The following is a 19111-nucleotide window of genomic DNA, read 5'->3' as shown; positions in this document are numbered from 1 at the left end:
TCAGAGGGGTGATTTATTTATAATAGCTTGTGGCTAATTCCAATCAGGCACAGCTTCTGCTGGGATACGACTTTGAAGCTTGGGTTAATTGTTGCGCGGATCATATGATTTGGTATAAAAATTTCAATAAAAACCCTAGCTGACAAAGATGCAGGGACATACAAAAAGATGAAAGAGAGATCGAGGTAAATTAATCTATAATAATTAAAGTTCATACTTTAAAAAAAAATGTTGCTGACAATAGTCCGAAACGCCCATAATACCAACAAAAAACAAAAAAACAAATACTGTAGTCAATTTTGACTGATTGCCATATATTATAACGCAACGTTGAACAACACAACAAATGCGCATGCGTTCGTTGCTTTCATCACGATCATCACATGTCCATATCACGTGACGAGAGCATTTGTTGTTCAACTTTCGCTAGATAGAGTACGAGTGCATGGGGCCTGTTGCAGACGACATCGCGTATCTCTCTTTTCACTATGAATATTTTTGTCTTTAGTTTACCGTTACTGTACATTTTAGGGTCAGCAATATGCACATATGCTCTACCGCTTCGCCCAATAATAGGTAAGATATGGTATGTCTTTAAAATAAATACATATTTAATGCCATTTTTTGAAAACCGATGTCGCTCGTACTCGTACCGTAGGCGTAGACTAGACCTACGAGAACTCCATCTGTGCCGCCGCCCGGAGCGCGGGGCCCGGCCGCGGGCTTGGTGTTAGCAAGGCCTGCTGCCCGCGTGCCCTATCTTTCAGTTTTTGTTTTGTATTACGATAATTAGTGTCCGATCGCTAACGACGAATTAGAGTCTGTAACCAGTGAAAATCACATAAGTCTATGCCTAGTTAAGTTCCGTACCTTAGTCCTAACCTAGACTAAACTCTAGGTTTTAATTCACTTTTGCCACATAAACTTGCCGTCCTATGGCTAGACTAGACCGAATTTTCCGTCTCTTTCGTTCGTTAGCCTCTTATTGGGGTAGGGCCGGCTCTCTCTTTAGAGACGGAAGCCGTTTATGCACATGTCCTTGCTAACGCCACGGCCAGTCCTGGTCGTAGCGTTTTGCCCCCAAAATCCCCCAAAATGTCATTTTACCTCGAGCATGTTATATTGTAAATTAGGCCTAGATCTAGGCTATAATAAATCAGTTCCACTTACCAACTTGACTGAAATAATCAGTTTAATAGTCCCTTTTTAGGAAATTATGGGTCAAAATCGAAATCCATTTTGAAAATCTTTTTCAACATGGATTCCGATTTTGACCCATAATTTCCTAAAAAGGGACTATTAGACCTAAACTGATTATTTCAGTCAAGTTGGTAAGTGGAACTGATTTATTATAGCCTAGGCCTAATTTACAATATAACATGCTCGAGGTAAAATGACATTTTGGGGGATTTTGGGGGCAAAACGCTACGACCAGGACTGGCCGTGGCGTTAGCAAGGACATGTGTATAAACGGCTTCCGTCTCTAAACTAAAGAGAGAGCCGGCCGACCCTACCCCAATAAGAGGCTAACGAACGAAAGAGACGGAAAATTCGGTCTATGGCTAGACTAGATCTAGATCTAGATCTAGATGATTTATGAATTGATGATCGAGAATATATTATTATTACTATTAGGAGTTGAGAGGTTGATGTATTTTTTAAATTTTTTGCCTGAGCATGCTGAAATGTGCCTGAATAATGAATGATGTGATGTGGTACTGATAATTTGGTAATCATCATCATCATCATCATCTAGATCTAGACCTATATGGATTATGGGAGTGTAAGGATATCCTGTGTTTGTCTTGTCCCCCAAATTAAGATTCTTACTAGTCTAGTCAAAGTCTTTAAAAAAAACTAATTTAGTCTAGACTTTATTTAGCTCTTAATTATTGAAATAATATTTTTATTTGATACTGATAAGTTAAGTGATGGAGGCTTGCCTAGATCTATAGGTCTAGCTAGAAATTGTAGAATAAAGCCAAGGTCTATAATTGAAGTATGGGGATAATTTGTATTTATTAAATGACTAGCTTTATGCTTGGGTCTAAAGTTCTAAATAAAACACCTCAATTTTTTAGTCGAAAAATTGAGTTTGATCTAATATTAATAAATGTATCTCACTTTTCATGGCATATAATCATTGCTATGTCTAGTATTATTAGAAACTGTTTTTTCCTCTTTAAAATGATACCCTATATTGTTAATGATTTTCAGTCATGGAATTAGACCGAAAGCTTCAGTCTCTATACCGTCGGTTGTTCCACTGAGACTACGTCTGGCTCCACTAGACCTCCGGTTATAGAGACAGAACGATCGCCTATGCCAGCCTATGTTGAAGATATCACGGCTAGATTTTAGCCGTTAGGCCCCTCCCACAAACATGAACAAACTTGCCACGGCCGTATTGTTATGCCCCCAAAATCCCCCAAAATGTCATTTTACCTCGTGCATATCCAATTTTACATTAGGCCTAGGCTATAATACATCGGGTCCACTTACTAACTTGATGGAAATAATCCGTTTAATGGTCCCTTTGAAGGAAATTATGGGTCAAAATCGACATCCATGTTGAAAATCTTGCAAGCCGTGTTAAACTCTCGCTGCCGTCAATCTCATCCCTTCTAGTCTACGCCGAAGGCAAAAATGATTATGAAGGAAAAACTGTGATAACGCCATTAAAGAACGTGCAGATGGCGCACAGTTTTTCCTTCATAATCATTTTGCCTTCGGCGTAGACTAGAAGGGATGAGATTGACGGCAGCGAGAGTTTAACACGGCTTGCAAGATTTTCAACATGGATGTCGATTTTGACCCATAATTTCCTTCAAAGGGACCATTAAACGGATTATTTCAATCGAGTTAGTAAGTGGAACCGATGTGTTATAGCCTAGCTAGGCCTAATGTAAAATTGGATATGCACAAGGTAAAATGACATTTTGGGGGATTTTGGGGGCATAACAATACGGCCGTGGCAAGTTTGTTCATGTTTGTGGGAGGGGCCTAACGGCTAAAATCTAGCCGTGATATCTTCAACATAGGCTGGCATAGGCGATCGTTCAGTCTCTATAACCGGAGGTCTAGTAGAGCCAGACGTAGTCTCAGTGGAACAACCGACGGTATAGAGACTGAAGCTTTCGGTCTATCATGGAATGTGCAGTACATAAAAAAAAACACAGAGGTATATAAAGCTTAAAACTAAAGACCAGTTATGGTCATGCGATTGCATCGTGAAATCAATCAGAAAAGGTTGATCATCTAGCATAGATGTACTGCAAGGTTCTGGAATCATCAAAATGATAAGAAATTTGGCCAAGTCTTCATAAAGTTAGAATCACTGTACACAGAAAGATGTATATGGGACTACACACATGTGCGCAACACGTGCATTTGTATCTCTCAACAGGCAAGAGATACACTAATTTACCAAATATATCAATTAGTAGGCGGTTTCCTGTCAACATTTTTACCATCATGTATTATTCAAAACATATTCTTTCACATGATTGGTAATAAGAGCTTCTATTTCATATTTTGAAATTGGGGCGTTTCCAATACTGGTCTTTACCTTTAAGCTAGGTCAAAAGTGAATAGTTCTTGTCTGGCTCTGCATTCTTCTTTCTTTGAAGAGTGTAGGGCTGCTGTGTTTTCAGATGATCTGAAGCAATACAGTACATGTAGTATGTTTACACACTGAAATGAAACAAACATGGATGAAATTGAACAAACATGCAAGCACTAAAAGTAAACACTCTTTATCAGTCAAGTAAACATAAGTGAGCATTCAAACAAACGTGCCATACACCTGTTAAAAATAATTGCTTTTTGATCTAGGCATCTTTTCTCATCTCATTCCCTCCTCTCTCTTTCCCTTTCTCTCCTTTATCACTTTTTCTTTCTTTCTATTTTTTCACCACTTGGAGGGGGGAGGTGGGGGAGGAGGGAGGGTTGTAACTATGTGCTCCCTTCAGTCATACTGTAGAGCTCCAGGCTAACCTTATTGAAAAGGGGCTGGATTGTGTTGTATGTATTTAAAGCCCTATGTATAATGTTCAACATTTAGGGGTCTGGATACATTATGAGGGCCCAAGCTAAATGTAGTGTCCCTGGCACCCGTAAAGTTGAGCCCTGTATGCTGTATTGTGAGCCCCAAAGAGCTCTTGATGAGTACATGTATGTGGTGGAAACAATTATTGATTATACTGCAGCAATAGCATTAAATACCAAAGCAACTTCAACTAATTCTAGAACTACATATAGTCTAGCACTCTAGCTTTGCTGGTTCAGTCATATCAAGACAAGTTAAATCTAAAAATTAATTTTAAAAATGATCTTTCAGATTAAAGATGTACCAGTCGGTTGAAAAAAAAGCTTGCAAATATCAGAAATACAATTTTTCTTTGCTTTTCAAAACCTCATACAGGTGTCCTGGCACAAGGCAGTTCATCGTCGATTAAGAAGTATGGCTCGTCTTACATCGCTGCATCCTACATAAAGTTTCTAGAATCTGCCGGCGCTAGAGTGGTCCCCATCCTTGTCAATCAGACTGACGAATACTATGGCAACATTTTCAAGTCAGTTAATGGGTAAGAATGGAACAGCCTTCCAGCAAATTTAGTGTACACTGACAGACCAGAGAACTTCCAGGGAGGCTACTCCTGAGGCTTTTAAAGGTATAGACCAGTTTTGAAAATGCCCCCCTCTCAAGAAATGAAATGGAAGCTCTTATTACCAATCGTGTGAAAGAATATGATTTATTGATCCGGCCTGGATAGATATTGCAAATTCACTTCAACATTGAACATTTGGGCATATATTTCTGCGTTTTGCAAATTTAGGTTGAAGTCTTGCCTTGTAAACATCTGAAGGCAATATTCAAACAATATTGAATGGATATTTTGCACCCAAAACCCTTGAACCGAAATTTTACAACTACTGGTCTATGTCTTTATATCCCATCATAATTATTTGTCTTCCTCACACCGCTTGAAATCTTTACTTCATCTTATGATAGGATGCATATAGCCTTTTAAAGATTTCCAGAAGAAGAAGAAGAAGATGAGCTCATGCAGTCACACCAACAAACCGACTGATAAGTTGGCCATTTGGGCTTGTAATTTTGAGTTCAGTCTGTTGTCGGTTAGGTAGATGTAACATGGATTATGCAGAGCTGCCAACCATTCCGTTTTTGCCGGAATTACTCTGTTTTTTCCTCCAAATTACGGTATTACGTTTTTTCTTCATAAAATACGTTTTTTAATAATTTTTATAATTTGTTTAAATTTTTTATTTATTTTTTATTTTTTTTTACATACCGCACGTCAAAAAACTGCCCTAAAATGGTGATTTGATCACAAATTCAATAGAAAACTAATTTTAAAACATACCTGAAGAGAAAAATATTCTAAAAAAAAAATGAAATGCCGATAATACCAAAATAACCACCAAAAAAATTACCTGCTAGTATGGAAAAAACAGCATGATGAATGAACATTTCTGCATTGGAAGTGTGTCGCGGGTGGTTGTAAGTTTTGTTTCCATGAAATCCTTTTTTTTGCTTGAAATTCCTTTTTTTGGTCGCACAAGGTTGGCAGCTCTGGTCATGTCAGTGTAACTGAGGTGTCAATGTAACTGAGGTGTAGTGTCCTGCTAAACTAAAAGGCAAACAATAAAGTCAATAACAAATGGGGAGTGATGGTAGTTCATGAATCAATAAATCAAGTCAGATTTGATTAGGACATCACTTCCACAGCATCAATCTAATTTACTGATTTAAAGGTGAAATTCAAATAAAATCACAAATATGTCAACTAATGTATCACTAGAAACTGGTAAGCTAACAGATGGCCATCGTACAAGTTTTAGGTCAACTACATATCGGGTGATTTATGAAAATACAAATACAACCACCTCCATAGCAGCTGGGATATATGAGAGATTTGCCGGAAACATAACAAAGTTTTAATGACGTCACTATATGGACCAGTACTGCCCAAGCAGACGACATCCCATAAAGAATGAACATAATTGCGAAGCTATTATTTGTCAAATTATAATGAGTTTAGTGTATATAAATGTAATGGCATGTCAAACCATTCAAAGGGGGATATGACCCGATTCTGATAACTAACATCTTATGCATTTAAATACACAGGAAAGGGGTTAATTAACAATCAAAGAAACCAGACTTTCAAATTGAAAAGCCCCTGGAATGATATTAAGGACAGCATTTGTTCCCTCTTGAAACGCCGAACATACCACGGTGTGTGCAGCTGAATATACAATGGCGTCTTATTTTGTTTACAAGCGAAAGATTCCTTTATTTTTGTATCGCTGCATTTGTAATCAAAATAAAACCATGCGCGGGGTTTAGAGTGAGGCAAAAGATTATACATTTAACCTGACGGTAGTGAAGTAAGAGAAAGAACTCAAGAGAAGATGAAAACACAGGCACTGAAAATGTGTGAGATGTCATGGGACATCGTCTGCTTGTGCAGATCATGTCCATACTGTGATCTCACACATCTCAGCATCGTTCGGAGAGCTCTTCAGGTGCTATGCCGGGGCTGTACTTAAGCGTTTTGTAATTTATAATAATCAATTCTTCAAATGTTTCCAAGCATCAAATTTTGATAACCTTGTCGAATCAAAGTTTCAACTTTGCAATAATGAGAATGAAGTTAGTTTTTAAAATTAATGAATATCTACTTTAAGAAATAGTATCCCACAAAATTTACATTCTTTACAAAAGCAAATTACTCAAGTGACTTCGTAAGCTGCAGGCATCATTTTCAACCAAAGTACTTTGTTTTGCATTTGCTGTAAATGTCAACTTTCTTCTTATTGTAAAATCAGCTCAAAATATTTGTTATTGTGAGCTTGAGTCTTTTTCCTTTTCTTTCTATGATACTCTCATTCGCTTTTACGTGGGTAAACTTTTTCCAAAATACTTTTCTCGTCAGAATATTGTTTCCAGGAGGAGGGGCTGATATTGTGGATGATGTCTCGAGAGTAGGTTATTCAGGAGCAGCGCATATTCTCTATCATCTAGCAGTTCAGGTGAGATTCTGTGAGAAATTCCCAAAGGGAACATGTACCTCAGTTCTTAACTATCATTATTTTATTGAAAATGAATACATTTTGTAACTTTACACATCTCCTTTTTTTTGGTAGTGTCACTCATATTTAAACTTGCAGAAGAGTTGGTTGAGGAAATATGCTCAAGCCATTGTTAAGAATGAAACATCTACATGTAGAAACCTAGTACACACACGTATCCCACCAAAATAAAATGAAAAATGAAAAAAATGGAGCTTATGTTATTAAATGAAAGTATTTTTTCAGTGTGATGAATACAAAACAAGTATTGCATATTCAGACACTTGTAGAGTAAATGTGACAGGCTCTTAGAGTTGTCAGTTTAAGGGCCAGTGAGATGGGCATATGAAGTCAAAACAAGGCAAGTAGGATATGGCTCAATGTTACAAGCAATAAAAGTAGCTCAAACTTTTTTCATGTTGCAAGTAGTATCATAAAGTGAAAAGAAAAAGACTTGGTGGAAATGAGCAATTCAGCCCAGGAAGGCTCCCAAATAGCTTGGAATTTATAAACAAATAAAGCTTAGGTGGAAAAAAAGAAGAAAAAAAAAACACTCCAAATTATTATGACTGCTGTGAAATATGATTAAATTTCTAGCAAAAAAGACTGATAAAAAATGAACAAGGTATTTTTTACACTGGAAATGCCTGATGAGGCTGTGTGGCCTGTTGCTTATCCAATGCGTGCTTGTCACACAAAGAATATATTAATAATTTTCCAAATGTCTGTTGCACTTTAGGCTAACAAACAAGGGGACTTCTTTCCACTCTGGGGAATATGCCTTGGATTTGAGGAGCTCATGATTCAGACTGCAGGGACAGATGTCCTCATAGAAGGCATCGAGGCACACAACGTTAGTTTCCCCATACATCTGGAACCAGGTATGCTTGATAATAGAAATCATGGGGTACTATTCTCGAAAGCGGACTAACTTTAGTCCATGGTTTAATCCACCTAAGTATGGAATGCCAAGTGTTAATATGAATATGTTTTTGAATAATTTAATCTGTCACTAAACTGAAATAAAATGTAATAACATAATGAATAAACAACAATATAACTATGATATAATTATGTTATCATAGTAATTTAAAATATATCCATGTGGACAATCGGCCATAGGGTGGATTAAACCATGGACTAAATTTAGTTCGCTTTCGAGAATACCACCCCATGTGTTTTACCGAAGGCAAGTGTCATAGAAATTGCCCAAAATATTTGCAAGATGCTCTATTCTATTAGTTTGATCATGTTTGTTTTATACAGTATGTATCGAAACTGCTAAGAGGAATCAAGGCATCTAACATTTGTTACACTGTACAGCTGGAACCAGATATGATAGAACGCAGAAATCATACTTTAATGAGGGTGAAAGTTATAGGAAGTGTCAGAAATATTTGCAAGATGCTCCTTTCTAATAATTGTTCTTAATTCTGAATGAAAATGTTACAGTGACAATGCCATTTTATTGAATTATATGTCATTGCATTTGATACATTTAACAGTGGGATGTCTAGAAAAAAAAGTATTGTGCATCAAAGGATTAAAGAAATTGAATAAAAACATTGGGTAAGGGGACCGTTTTCAGCTTTATATTTTATTTTGTTGCAAGATTAAAAGAGATAAAGTTCAGTCACTCTATGCTATGTCCTTGCATTGGGTCAATATTATCCTAAATGAAAGGAAGTGTTGAGTTGATATATTAGTCTTGTGATGTGTGCTTTGTCAGTTGCTCTTTATCTTCCTTATCATATAATGATAATTTGATGGTAGTTGCCAGTTTGTAGATGTAAATAGAATCTGTGCATAAGCAGGTTAAGGTCACAAACCTATTGAGACAAATTACGGGAAACATGCTGATGAGTTATAAATGAAGTTCTGTAATCAGTATTTTATGCACCAACGATACATTCCGTGATACACAAGGAGGACTATTTTATTCCAAAGGGGAGGCAACAGCTATTCATGAATCACCTCTATCACATTTAGAGTTATTATCCTAAGATGCACAAATATGGACCTCTCCATTTTTAAAGATCAGTGAAGTGGAGTTTCTTTTCTTTTCTTGGGTGGGGAGGGGGGGGGGGGGGATGATCATTTGAAATAAAATGCTAGGTACATGTTCAAAGTGGTAAAAACACAGTTTGTTTTAATGTATACATGCATATTATGGGAAAGTATTTTGGTCATTAAATGAAGTGCTGACTAGATTTAAATTTTTGCGAGTTGAAAATAAACTGTTAAAGGTCAGTCATTTTGTGGTATGCCCTTTGTAAGGTCAAGGTTAATTTGACCATAGATAAAAAGGAAGTGAAACGTTGATTTAACCCATGTGATACTATATTAAATTTGAGTGGTTTATAATCTGTGTTCTCACAAACAAACAAAATCTTTTGTTGTTGTTTTAGAATTATTTTTTTCTTTCAAGGCAACTGATGAGTTGTGTTGTGATTTGAATTAGAGGTCTCACAACTGGGGGAGGGGGGGGGGGGTGGGTCGGGGGTCATTGATTCAGGTTTATCTATTTTCTATCGCCCTTTAATGAGGCATTTATCCTTGCTCTCCAAGTCCCTTGGATATGAATACGGTTGTAGGTCCACTGGTTACTCATTCCTTCTTTAAAATAGCATCACAAGGCCTATTTTACACAGCCCATTCACAAAGCCCCTAAACCATTTTGAAAACTAGGTTTTTTAAAACTGCCATTTACTCAACTGGAAATACCCATAAGAAACCATCAGTGTTTGATAACTCTGGTTTTTGGTGAAGTTGTGCACATGCTTTACTTGTCGCTTTTGAAAGCAAACATTGAAACTGCAATAACCAGTGAAATTTTTGCCGTTGCTTAACAAAACCACACTCCCGAGGTGGATTTTTCTAGCAACTTCCGGTAAAACACCAGAATGTGAGAAAAATCTAATGATTTTTGCTTGCAGTGTAGATGCAGCTACTGATTACTTAAGGATATCATGGGTTGAGAAGAGAATTTCTCAGAATATTGAGAATAAATTTCTGACTATGCTAGTGAGTAGTGACCTTTGATGAAGCATGAGTTCTTGATACTCAAGTCCCTCGGAGAGGGCTTAAAAGGCTGTAGGTCCGCTGGTTACTCATTTCCTCCATTTGAAATATCATGTAGGTAAAATAATATTGTATATCAACAGGATTGAGAAGAGTGTTTGAAGGGGAAGTCCACCCTGATATTAATTTGGTAATAATAGAAACAGAAAAATAAGAGGAACAGGTCAGTGAAAGTTGGAGCTAATTCTGAGTAAAAATAATAAAAGTTGCGATCAATCAAAGACATATATTGGTAACACTGACATATTTTGCAAGTTCATCTCCAGTTTACTCTATACATAAAATTTCATAAACTTTCATTTTCTTTGTTATTGATGACAGAATAGGTTTTTTTCCATACAGGGGTCATATCGAAACATATTTGCAATAATCATATTTAGGGTCAATGTATGATTAAAAATCCTCTTGAGTGAAAATCAAAATTTCAGATTTTTTGTATACCGGTAGTACAGATCGAGTGGGAGGGGACCTCACAAGATAAATCATAGAGTTGCCAATTTTTGTTTGATCGATCGCCAGTTTAAAAATTCATAAATTTATCATTCAATCAGAATTTACTCAAACATACACTGACATGTTCCCTTCATTTTTCTGCCTCTGGTAAAACCAACTTAATATCAGGGTAGACTTCCCCTTTAATCTAATGGAAATAAATGGTCCATAATGCTTGAAATATGATACTGTACATGTTTGTGTATGATTGTTTTGATGTTGAGGGGGGAATTCTTGTGTTCCAATATTAAACATCATATCTATGTGGTTTGCTTCTAGGTTTTGAAGATAGTAGATTGCTGAATAAGAAGACTACACCACCTAGCATCATCCATACATTGACTACTGTCAATTCAACTCTTAACTCTCATTCCATGGGAGTAACACCAGCAGTAAGTATACAAATCATAATGTTCCCCAGCATTTGCAATTGAAATTGAATGGATCATAACTAGCTGATATCAGCCACAACTCTGCTACAGAGATTATTTGAGTTTGCAAATTTGTGATTGATTGGAGGACTTGCAATCAACAGCTTTTTTGTAGACATCTCTTTATGGGATGGGAATCCAGCCATTATAGAAAAGAAATTTATTAGTAGATTAAAATTGTTTTTCTCCCTTGCTTAAAGCCCATCTGCACTAGTTTGGCCAGGAGGGATTCTACCTCCCTGCATGGTCACTGATAGGTGGTTATCTCATCAAATCAGCTCTCAATTAACATAAGAAAAAGGGGATCATAGTGGACCATCGGTCACCATCAACACAATTAAAATCGTTTTTCTCCCTTGCTTAAAGCTCATCTGCACTAGTTTGGTCAGGAGGGATTCTACCTCCCTGCATGGTCACTGACAGGTGGTTATCTCATCAAATCAGCTCTCAATTAACAGAAGAAAAAGGGGATCATAGTGGACCAACGATCACCACTTAGGCATTGTTTGCTATATATAGGGCGCAAGTAGCTAAAAGTAGTGCAGAGGTGCTTTAATATTGGATGGGAATCCAGCCTGCATTAAAACAAATTTAGTAATAAATAGATATTGTTTGTGCATTTAGATATCTATGTACCTCACATATTTGTCCATTTAGTGCATGTTCTGTCATTCACAAAACACTTATAGAATTATAGAAGTACAGCACTGTATGTAGAAGATCAACTGTATATTCCAAATATTTCTTCAGAACAGTGTTTACTTTATAAGAGGCCATGATATTAGAAATGTGATGTCTTATCATTTTTGCCAAGGCCACTTGTCTGTTTCTTCCTTAAATACACATCTCAATTAGGGATCCCCACCCACAAATCTTTTCTTCTCTGCGGTCTCGAGCAAGATAATGAGGATATGTATGCATGGGGTAGCTTTGCTATTAGGTTTTTGGGTGAAAGTTAAGGGGTCTCCAATTTCCTGTACTGCAAACTTTCATGCCATGGATTTTTTAATTTTCATTAAAAATTTTTTTTTTCCAACCTGCAAACAATTCATTGTTGTGTAACTAAGTTATAATTCAATTACCTGTGGCAAGAAACTTTCGCAAATCCAAACCAGTTGTGAAATTTGTGAGCATGTCTTGCATGCTTTTTCAATTTATTTTTTGAGTTGAGCCCTGGTTGGCCCTGTTACATATTAATTGGAAGTTTGACGTTTAATTTCTGTATTTCCAAGAAAGTTTAGCATCAGTGGGATTTGATGATAACTAAATAATGCCTGTGATGATGATGATGATGATTGGAGAGCCAATTAGTTTGTTGATTTCACATTAATTTTTTTATTTTTTTTTATACAGAATTTTACCAAATTTCCTGCCTTGTCATCATTCTTCCGAGTTCTTTCCACCAACCACGATTTGAATGGTGTTAAGTTCATCTCAACTGTGGAAGGTATAAACATGAAATATTTTGTTGTTGTTGTTTATTGTTTGTTATTACTTTTGTTCTGCCAATGCTCTCTATAATGGTCAATTATGTTGTCTGCCCCTGGGAGGAAATTTCATTGTAGGACCTGCTGTGTAGAAAGGCCACCTTGTTTACAGCTATTTTTCACTGTTTCCCTCACTGGCCCAATTGTAGACAGGCTTGAGTGCATCAATTGTGGTTGGATAAAAGATTTTGATAACACATCATGGGATACATGTAGTTTGTTGAAAGCCCTTTCATTGTATGACATCTATATTAAAGGTAAAGACCAGTTATGGTCATGCGATTGCATTGTGAAAGAAACGTTGTGGAATCGATCTGAAAAGGTTGATCATCTAGCATCTAGCATCTGCAAGGTTCTGGAATCATCAAAATGATAAGAAATTTGGCCCATTCTTCGTAAAGTTACAAGCACTATATACAGAAAGATGTATATGGGACTACCCTATATCTCTCACAGACCATGAGAGAAACAAATTTACCAAATATATGAATTAGTAGGCGGTTTCCCGGCAAATTTTTTATCATCATGTATTAGTCAAAACATATTCTTTTACATTATTGGTAATGAGAGCTTCCATTTCATTTTTGGAAATTGGGGCGTTTCCAGTACTGGTCTTTACCTTTAAGCACATACGCCTTCTTATTTTCCATCCAGATTTCTATCTGTCCCACTTCTTGTTCAGGGGATAATTTGAGGCCCGTTGCAATGATTTCTACCAAACTTGGCTGGAGTTTATATGAGCAGAAAAACAGAACGACATCAATTTTTGGTTCTAGAGGTCAAAGAACCCTTTTACACTAGAAGATTAAATATCATAAATCATTGTGTTTAATGGAGGTTAATAATTCTTGTTTAGGCGTGCCAATGAAACAGTCGTACATTGTTTCGCAACTGAATATTTACAGATTGGTACAGCAAATCATGGACCCTTTCTGTTTTTCTTTTTCAGCCTATGATTTTCCATTCTACGGCACCCAGTGGCATCCTGAGAAGAACGCCTTTGAGTGGAAAGTGAATTCCTGTCACTCCAAAGAATGTGTGGAGCTCATGCAGTTCTTGGCAAACTTCTTTGTAGAAGAAGGTAGGATTAGGAGCCATAACAGTCTTTAGTAGTACCTCAATCCAATCGCCAAACAGATTGATAAAACAACTCCAAAATCAGCTGATTTATGGCTGTTCAGGGCAATGAATTTGTTCATTTGCTGGTATATTAAAGGGATTGTTTAAAGGTAAAGACCAGTTATGGTCATTCGATTGCATTGTGAAAGAAACGTTGTGAAATCGATCATAAAAGGTTGATCATCTAGCATCTAGCATCTGCAAGGTTCTGGAATCATCAAAATGATAAGAAATTTGGCCCATTCTTCGTAAAGTTACAAGCACTATACACAGAAAGATGTATATGGGACAATAACCTATATCTCTCACAGACCATGAGAGAAACAAATTTACCAAATATATGAATTAGTAGGCGGTTTCCCGGCAATTTTTTTATCATCATGTATTAGTCAAAACATATTCTTTCACATGATTGGTAATGAGAGCTTCCATTTCATTTTTGAAATTGGGGCGTTTCCAATACTGGTCTTTACCTTTAAATCTGTTAAATATGTTAAATCTGAGATACACGGTCCTACATCATGTTACCAGTGTCTGTGATATGGTGTAATATTGAAGCCCTAAATAAATCGCGCTTCAAAATGATCAAGAAGTGCCTCAAAAAAGTAAAAATCTTTGAGTGACCGGTTTTACCATACTCGTTTTCCCCAATAGACTGTAGTGTTATGAAAACCGTAATTTGTAATTCCAATCATTAATATCGTGATAGTCAGAAAGGCGATCGGCTTGTAATATTCATGGAGTTCCTTACTGACCTAAAGGTTTTTAATTATCATTGCAGCATGAGCTAAATCAAGGATTATTTCTAAAGGATCTAAGACAAAGTTACCCGATCCCTTTAACGGTCTTGTGCCCAACAGTTCTGTGAGACTCGGGTATAAGGTTCTTGTCCCCAATTCGTTTGTCATTTTTGTCATTTATTTAATGGTTAGACAGCTCACTCAATTTTGTACCCTTCATCTACGTGTAGGTGCTGATCATACCCCTTGGAATTTTTGAAAGTGTACAAGTTTTTTATGTATAAATAGTGATTTTATGGTATGTTCGGTGAGACATAGTGATTCTTTAGCTTACACTAGGCTTCAGTATTTTGCTATTTGTAGAAATGAACGTAAAAAGCTGCTGTGATTAGTCATGCCATTCAAATATATATATATATATATATGTTTTTTTGTAATTGGGTTCACTTAATAATAATAATAATAATTTGTTCTTTTATAGCGCATTTCATGTCTGTTGACATTTCAATGCGCTTTACAATTTTACAATATACATAATTATTTAAAATATAACACGACCATAAAAGGAAGATGAAACAAAAACATATTTAGAAAACAATGAAGTGCTTACAAAAAGAAAAATTATAACATTACTTATCCTGAAATACTATTGATGTGCTAATTTGAAGAGATGAGTTTTTAGTTCAGATATGAATGTTTCAATATTGGATAGACAACGTAATGAGTTTGGGAGGGAATTCCATAGAAATGGTGCTATACTTACATATTAAGATTAGGATTATGGGTAATACATGTAAGATTCAATATCAATACTTCTCATAGCATCTTGGATGAGAGGTATCAACCCTTTTGTATTGTGGCCAGGCACTTCCATTAATTTTAATCAATTTCCGGCAGTGAAGCACAGAATTTAAATGAAGAAAAAGTCTTTTCCAAATTCATTTGGGAGAATGGTTCATAAAATGTCACAGAAAGATTCCCTCAGCTGTGACGAGCAGGAATGTTACAGAGTTGTTTAAGAATGTTAATTTCAATATGTTTTTTCACCTCTTGCTTTCTTCTCCATCCTATCATCCAGCACGGAAGAATCAGCACCAGTTCAGCTCCGCCGAAGAGATGGCCAAGTTCTTGATCTACAACTACCAACCGATCGACCTATCTCAGTCGTCAAGTTTCTTTGAACAGGCTTATTTCTTCCAATAAGGTGTTCGTTCTTCATGTGAGTTTGTTCGTTCTTCATGTGAGTTTGTTTGTTCTTCATGTGAGTTTGTTCGTTCTTCATGTGAGTTTGTTCGTTCAATATGGTTGTGAGTACTTATTTCTAAGAGGTAGACAGGGTTTGATAGTAGAAAACCAGTTTCAATGCCAGTATATCATGTTTGTTAATGCTTGATTTGTGCGGATGCAGTTAAATAATGAATGGGAATTGATGCAATTGTCATAAAACTAAAATGTATCTTAAGATTATATAGAGGAGAAAAAAAATTAACAATATTGGAAAGCGATATATGTGTAGCGTTAGAAAGCTTGTAAAGAACTTGTGGAAAATTGAAATAGACATATTTAAGGCATCATGTTCCTTTAAACAGGCTTTAATACTTAATGCAGCTAGGTCGTTCTTCCAGTATTAAAGGTTGTGAGTAATGATTTCTAAAAATTAGAGACGAATTTATAGCAGACAGCTATTTACATATATGTATGGTTGTATTTAATCACAAATTGGAAATGATATTTTGTAATCTTTTTATAGTTCAAAGTAATATATTTCAAATTACTTCATATGAGTAGAAAATACACAAAAGTGGAGAGCATTGTAGCTGTATAGTGAGCTTGGGATTTAGAGCTCTGGAAAAAACCAAAATCGAGTTCTTTGAATAGGCTTACTTTTCCATTTGAGGTTGTTAGAAAGATGTAAAAGAGAGAAATGGGTGCTGTAAATGCCCAACTGTAAGTCATTAAAAAATGCTGTTTAAACGAGCGTGTTTTAAGGAGAGTTTCAAACTTATAAATTGCGTATGCTTCCTTCATATGTGATGGGATAGTGTTCCAAAGTGCAGTCTGACAGCGATGATCCTAGGGGTGAATCCAGCCTTGGTCTTAGCGTCGATCTGAGTAGACCTATTCTGAATCAGGAGCTGTTCATCAGAAAAATAAATGCAGAATATTTTGTTAAAATCATGGATCCAATGTTAGGCAAATGTCATAATTTGGGCAACTGAGGAATTGCATCTCTTTAATTCAAACTCAGTTATGACTGAATTCAATGGATTTTGAAAGCTACTCATTCAATAAAGATAAAATGCAGACTGATTCACCGTGCTTTTCCTTTATAACAGAGTTATCCTCTACTTTACATTACATGTTCCGTCTTTGCAACTTGCTTACAATATGTGTTGTGTGACAAAAATATGCAAGCCTGAATGAACAAATACATTCACATGCCTATATCTATTTACATGCACATCAACATATCTATGTGTTACTGACACATTACAAGTATATGCCTCGATAAGTTGTACATGTATGATCACATTCCTGTAAATAACATGTGGCAGCGGACATTAAAAAATGCGTGCAGTGGTGTCTCTCCCATGTTATCCTCAGCATTGGTGTTCACAGTTGATTGAAAGAGAAATCAAATCTAAGTCCCTGAAACAATGCACGCAATGCACACACAGTACTAGTAGTAGTACTACAAAGATTGTAGTTGTATTTGTGAATGGGGTGACATCATCACTAACTTTCCCGATCAGCTAGTACACAGCAGAATTAATGAATGGGCATGACATATTCACAAATTCTCACGTCAGCATATACCTACACACACACACACATACACACCACTACACGTTTATGGCGTCAACCGTGGACCAAGTTTAGTACTTGTGTGTGTGAGCGTAGGTAATTGCCAGCAACCGCGGACCACTCCATAGAAAACTACATCAAACCGCGGACGTACCTGCTATTGGATGATAGCAGGTAGCGCGCCTCTCCCGCGCAGTCATCAAAGGGGGCGCTGTGACATTTCGCGATACACATCGGACTGATCCAATCGATGTTGCCTACACGCTGTGACATCTAATATTCAAACGCCCCCTACGTCGTAAATTTGATACGGCGGAACCGGTATCGCAACCGTGGACGGTCCCCCATTGCAGGTACGTCCGCGGTTTGAGGTAGTTTTCTATGGAGTGGTCCGCGGTTGATGGCGTTTACCTACGCACCCACAGACTCAGTACATGTAAGTACACGTACACACAAGTTTGAGCAGCCCAGCGCACATCAAAAATAACATCTTTTACAGTATTTGGCATTTGAAGATCTCCATGGGTGTTTTCACTCATGTTTAAACTATTTAGGTCAGTTTGAATCTGTGAGATCAAGTGATTCAGTCAGCAATGCATTCAGTATTGTAGTGTGTTCTCTAGCTTCTTGCAAGAATCTGTAAGTCTTCTATGCATATATCATGAATGTGAAAAGGTAAAAATGAGTTTGGTCACTCCATTAAACCCCCCCTTAGTAAGGAAGTCATGACAAATCACTTACTTACGAAAATTTACATATCAATGATAATAATATTCAGCTTGTATATAGTGCTGAATACATCTCAGACGTCGATCTCTAAGCGCTTTACAGATCAACTATTACCCTGGTCATATGATTTGAGTGCTTTCCAGCACACACTGTATGCACAATCTCCACTCCCTGGGGAGCATTCCAGCCAGGCGTTACTTATTATGATACAATATTTATTACAATACATGTATCACTAACCAGTGAGATAAAGCATTAACAAATCTAACCACAAACTTCAATACATGTATATCGTTTGGGAAAATGGACGTGTCGTCCAGATCTGGTTTGGCGAACTGGTGTAGCGAGTTTAGTCACTACAAATGTTAATACATGTAAGTGTTCGATACATCTCGTTTGAAGATGCTGGTATCTGAATTTTCGATCAATGGGATCATTTGTGCACATATGATAGGTGAAAATGGGTAGTCCAAGACTCATTATGACAAATCAAACTAAGTTGTCAATGACATAACTGTGTTGACTATATACTTGCTCACTCCATCATGTGCATATATCAGTGACAATTGGCAGCATCCCTGCTAGGCGTTGTGGCGTGCGCCTGTAATCCAGCTAAAAAGTGGAAGTTACAAACTGATTCAGCCGAGGACGCAGGTTCGAAACTGAGTCACGTCTTTCGGATGGTGACGTTTAAAGGTCGGTCCCAGACGTAAATAATCATATCTGATTGATACACGTCTGTAAAAACCCAATACACACACACACACACCTGCTGCATCGCTGTAAGCCAGTCTGTCCGGTTAAAAGAAAAGTTTTTTTTCTTCATCCTTTAGATTCTTCAATTGATTTAATTTCCTCTTCACAGCCACTGCTTCCTCTTGGATAAATCCTTACTATTTAAACAAAAAGCTCAATTTGACATTCAATTTGACAGGTTCCCATACATACACATGAGACTGAAAGTAAGGATACTTTGTATCAAACTTTGGTAGAATAGTACCAGGATGGTATTGTCAACTCGGAATTCCCTTAATTTCCTTAGGAAATACAACCTTTGATTAGCTTTTCCTGCGAGTACTTGTGAATTTGAATTCCAATTCAGTTTGTTGTCGATGATTGTCCCTAGACA

The 19111-nt window shown here is 36.7% G+C and overlaps 1 protein-coding gene across 1 annotated transcript; it reads left to right on the top strand.

Moving 5' to 3' along the window:
- The first annotated feature begins 412 nt into the window (after positions 1-412).
- LOC115923532 (gamma-glutamyl hydrolase-like) lies at positions 413-16303 on the top strand. Its single transcript, XM_030984432.1, has 8 exons — positions 413-576; positions 4424-4586; positions 6963-7059; positions 7838-7979; positions 10951-11063; positions 12456-12549; positions 13539-13670; positions 15527-16303. Exons 1-8 carry the CDS (start codon positions 489-491, stop codon positions 15649-15651), a joined length of 954 nt encoding a protein of 317 aa, XP_030840292.1. The 5' UTR covers positions 413-488; the 3' UTR covers positions 15652-16303.
- Positions 16304-19111: the final 2808 nt, after the last annotated feature.

Source organism: Strongylocentrotus purpuratus, unplaced genomic scaffold, assembly GCF_000002235.5.
Source record: "Strongylocentrotus purpuratus isolate Spur 01 unplaced genomic scaffold, Spur_5.0 spur5_scaffold_14, whole genome shotgun sequence".
Classification (NCBI taxonomy): Eukaryota; Metazoa; Echinodermata; class Echinoidea; order Camarodonta; family Strongylocentrotidae; genus Strongylocentrotus; species Strongylocentrotus purpuratus.
Note: the sequence above shows the minus strand (reverse complement) of the source record. Positions and strands in the feature narration are given on the sequence as shown.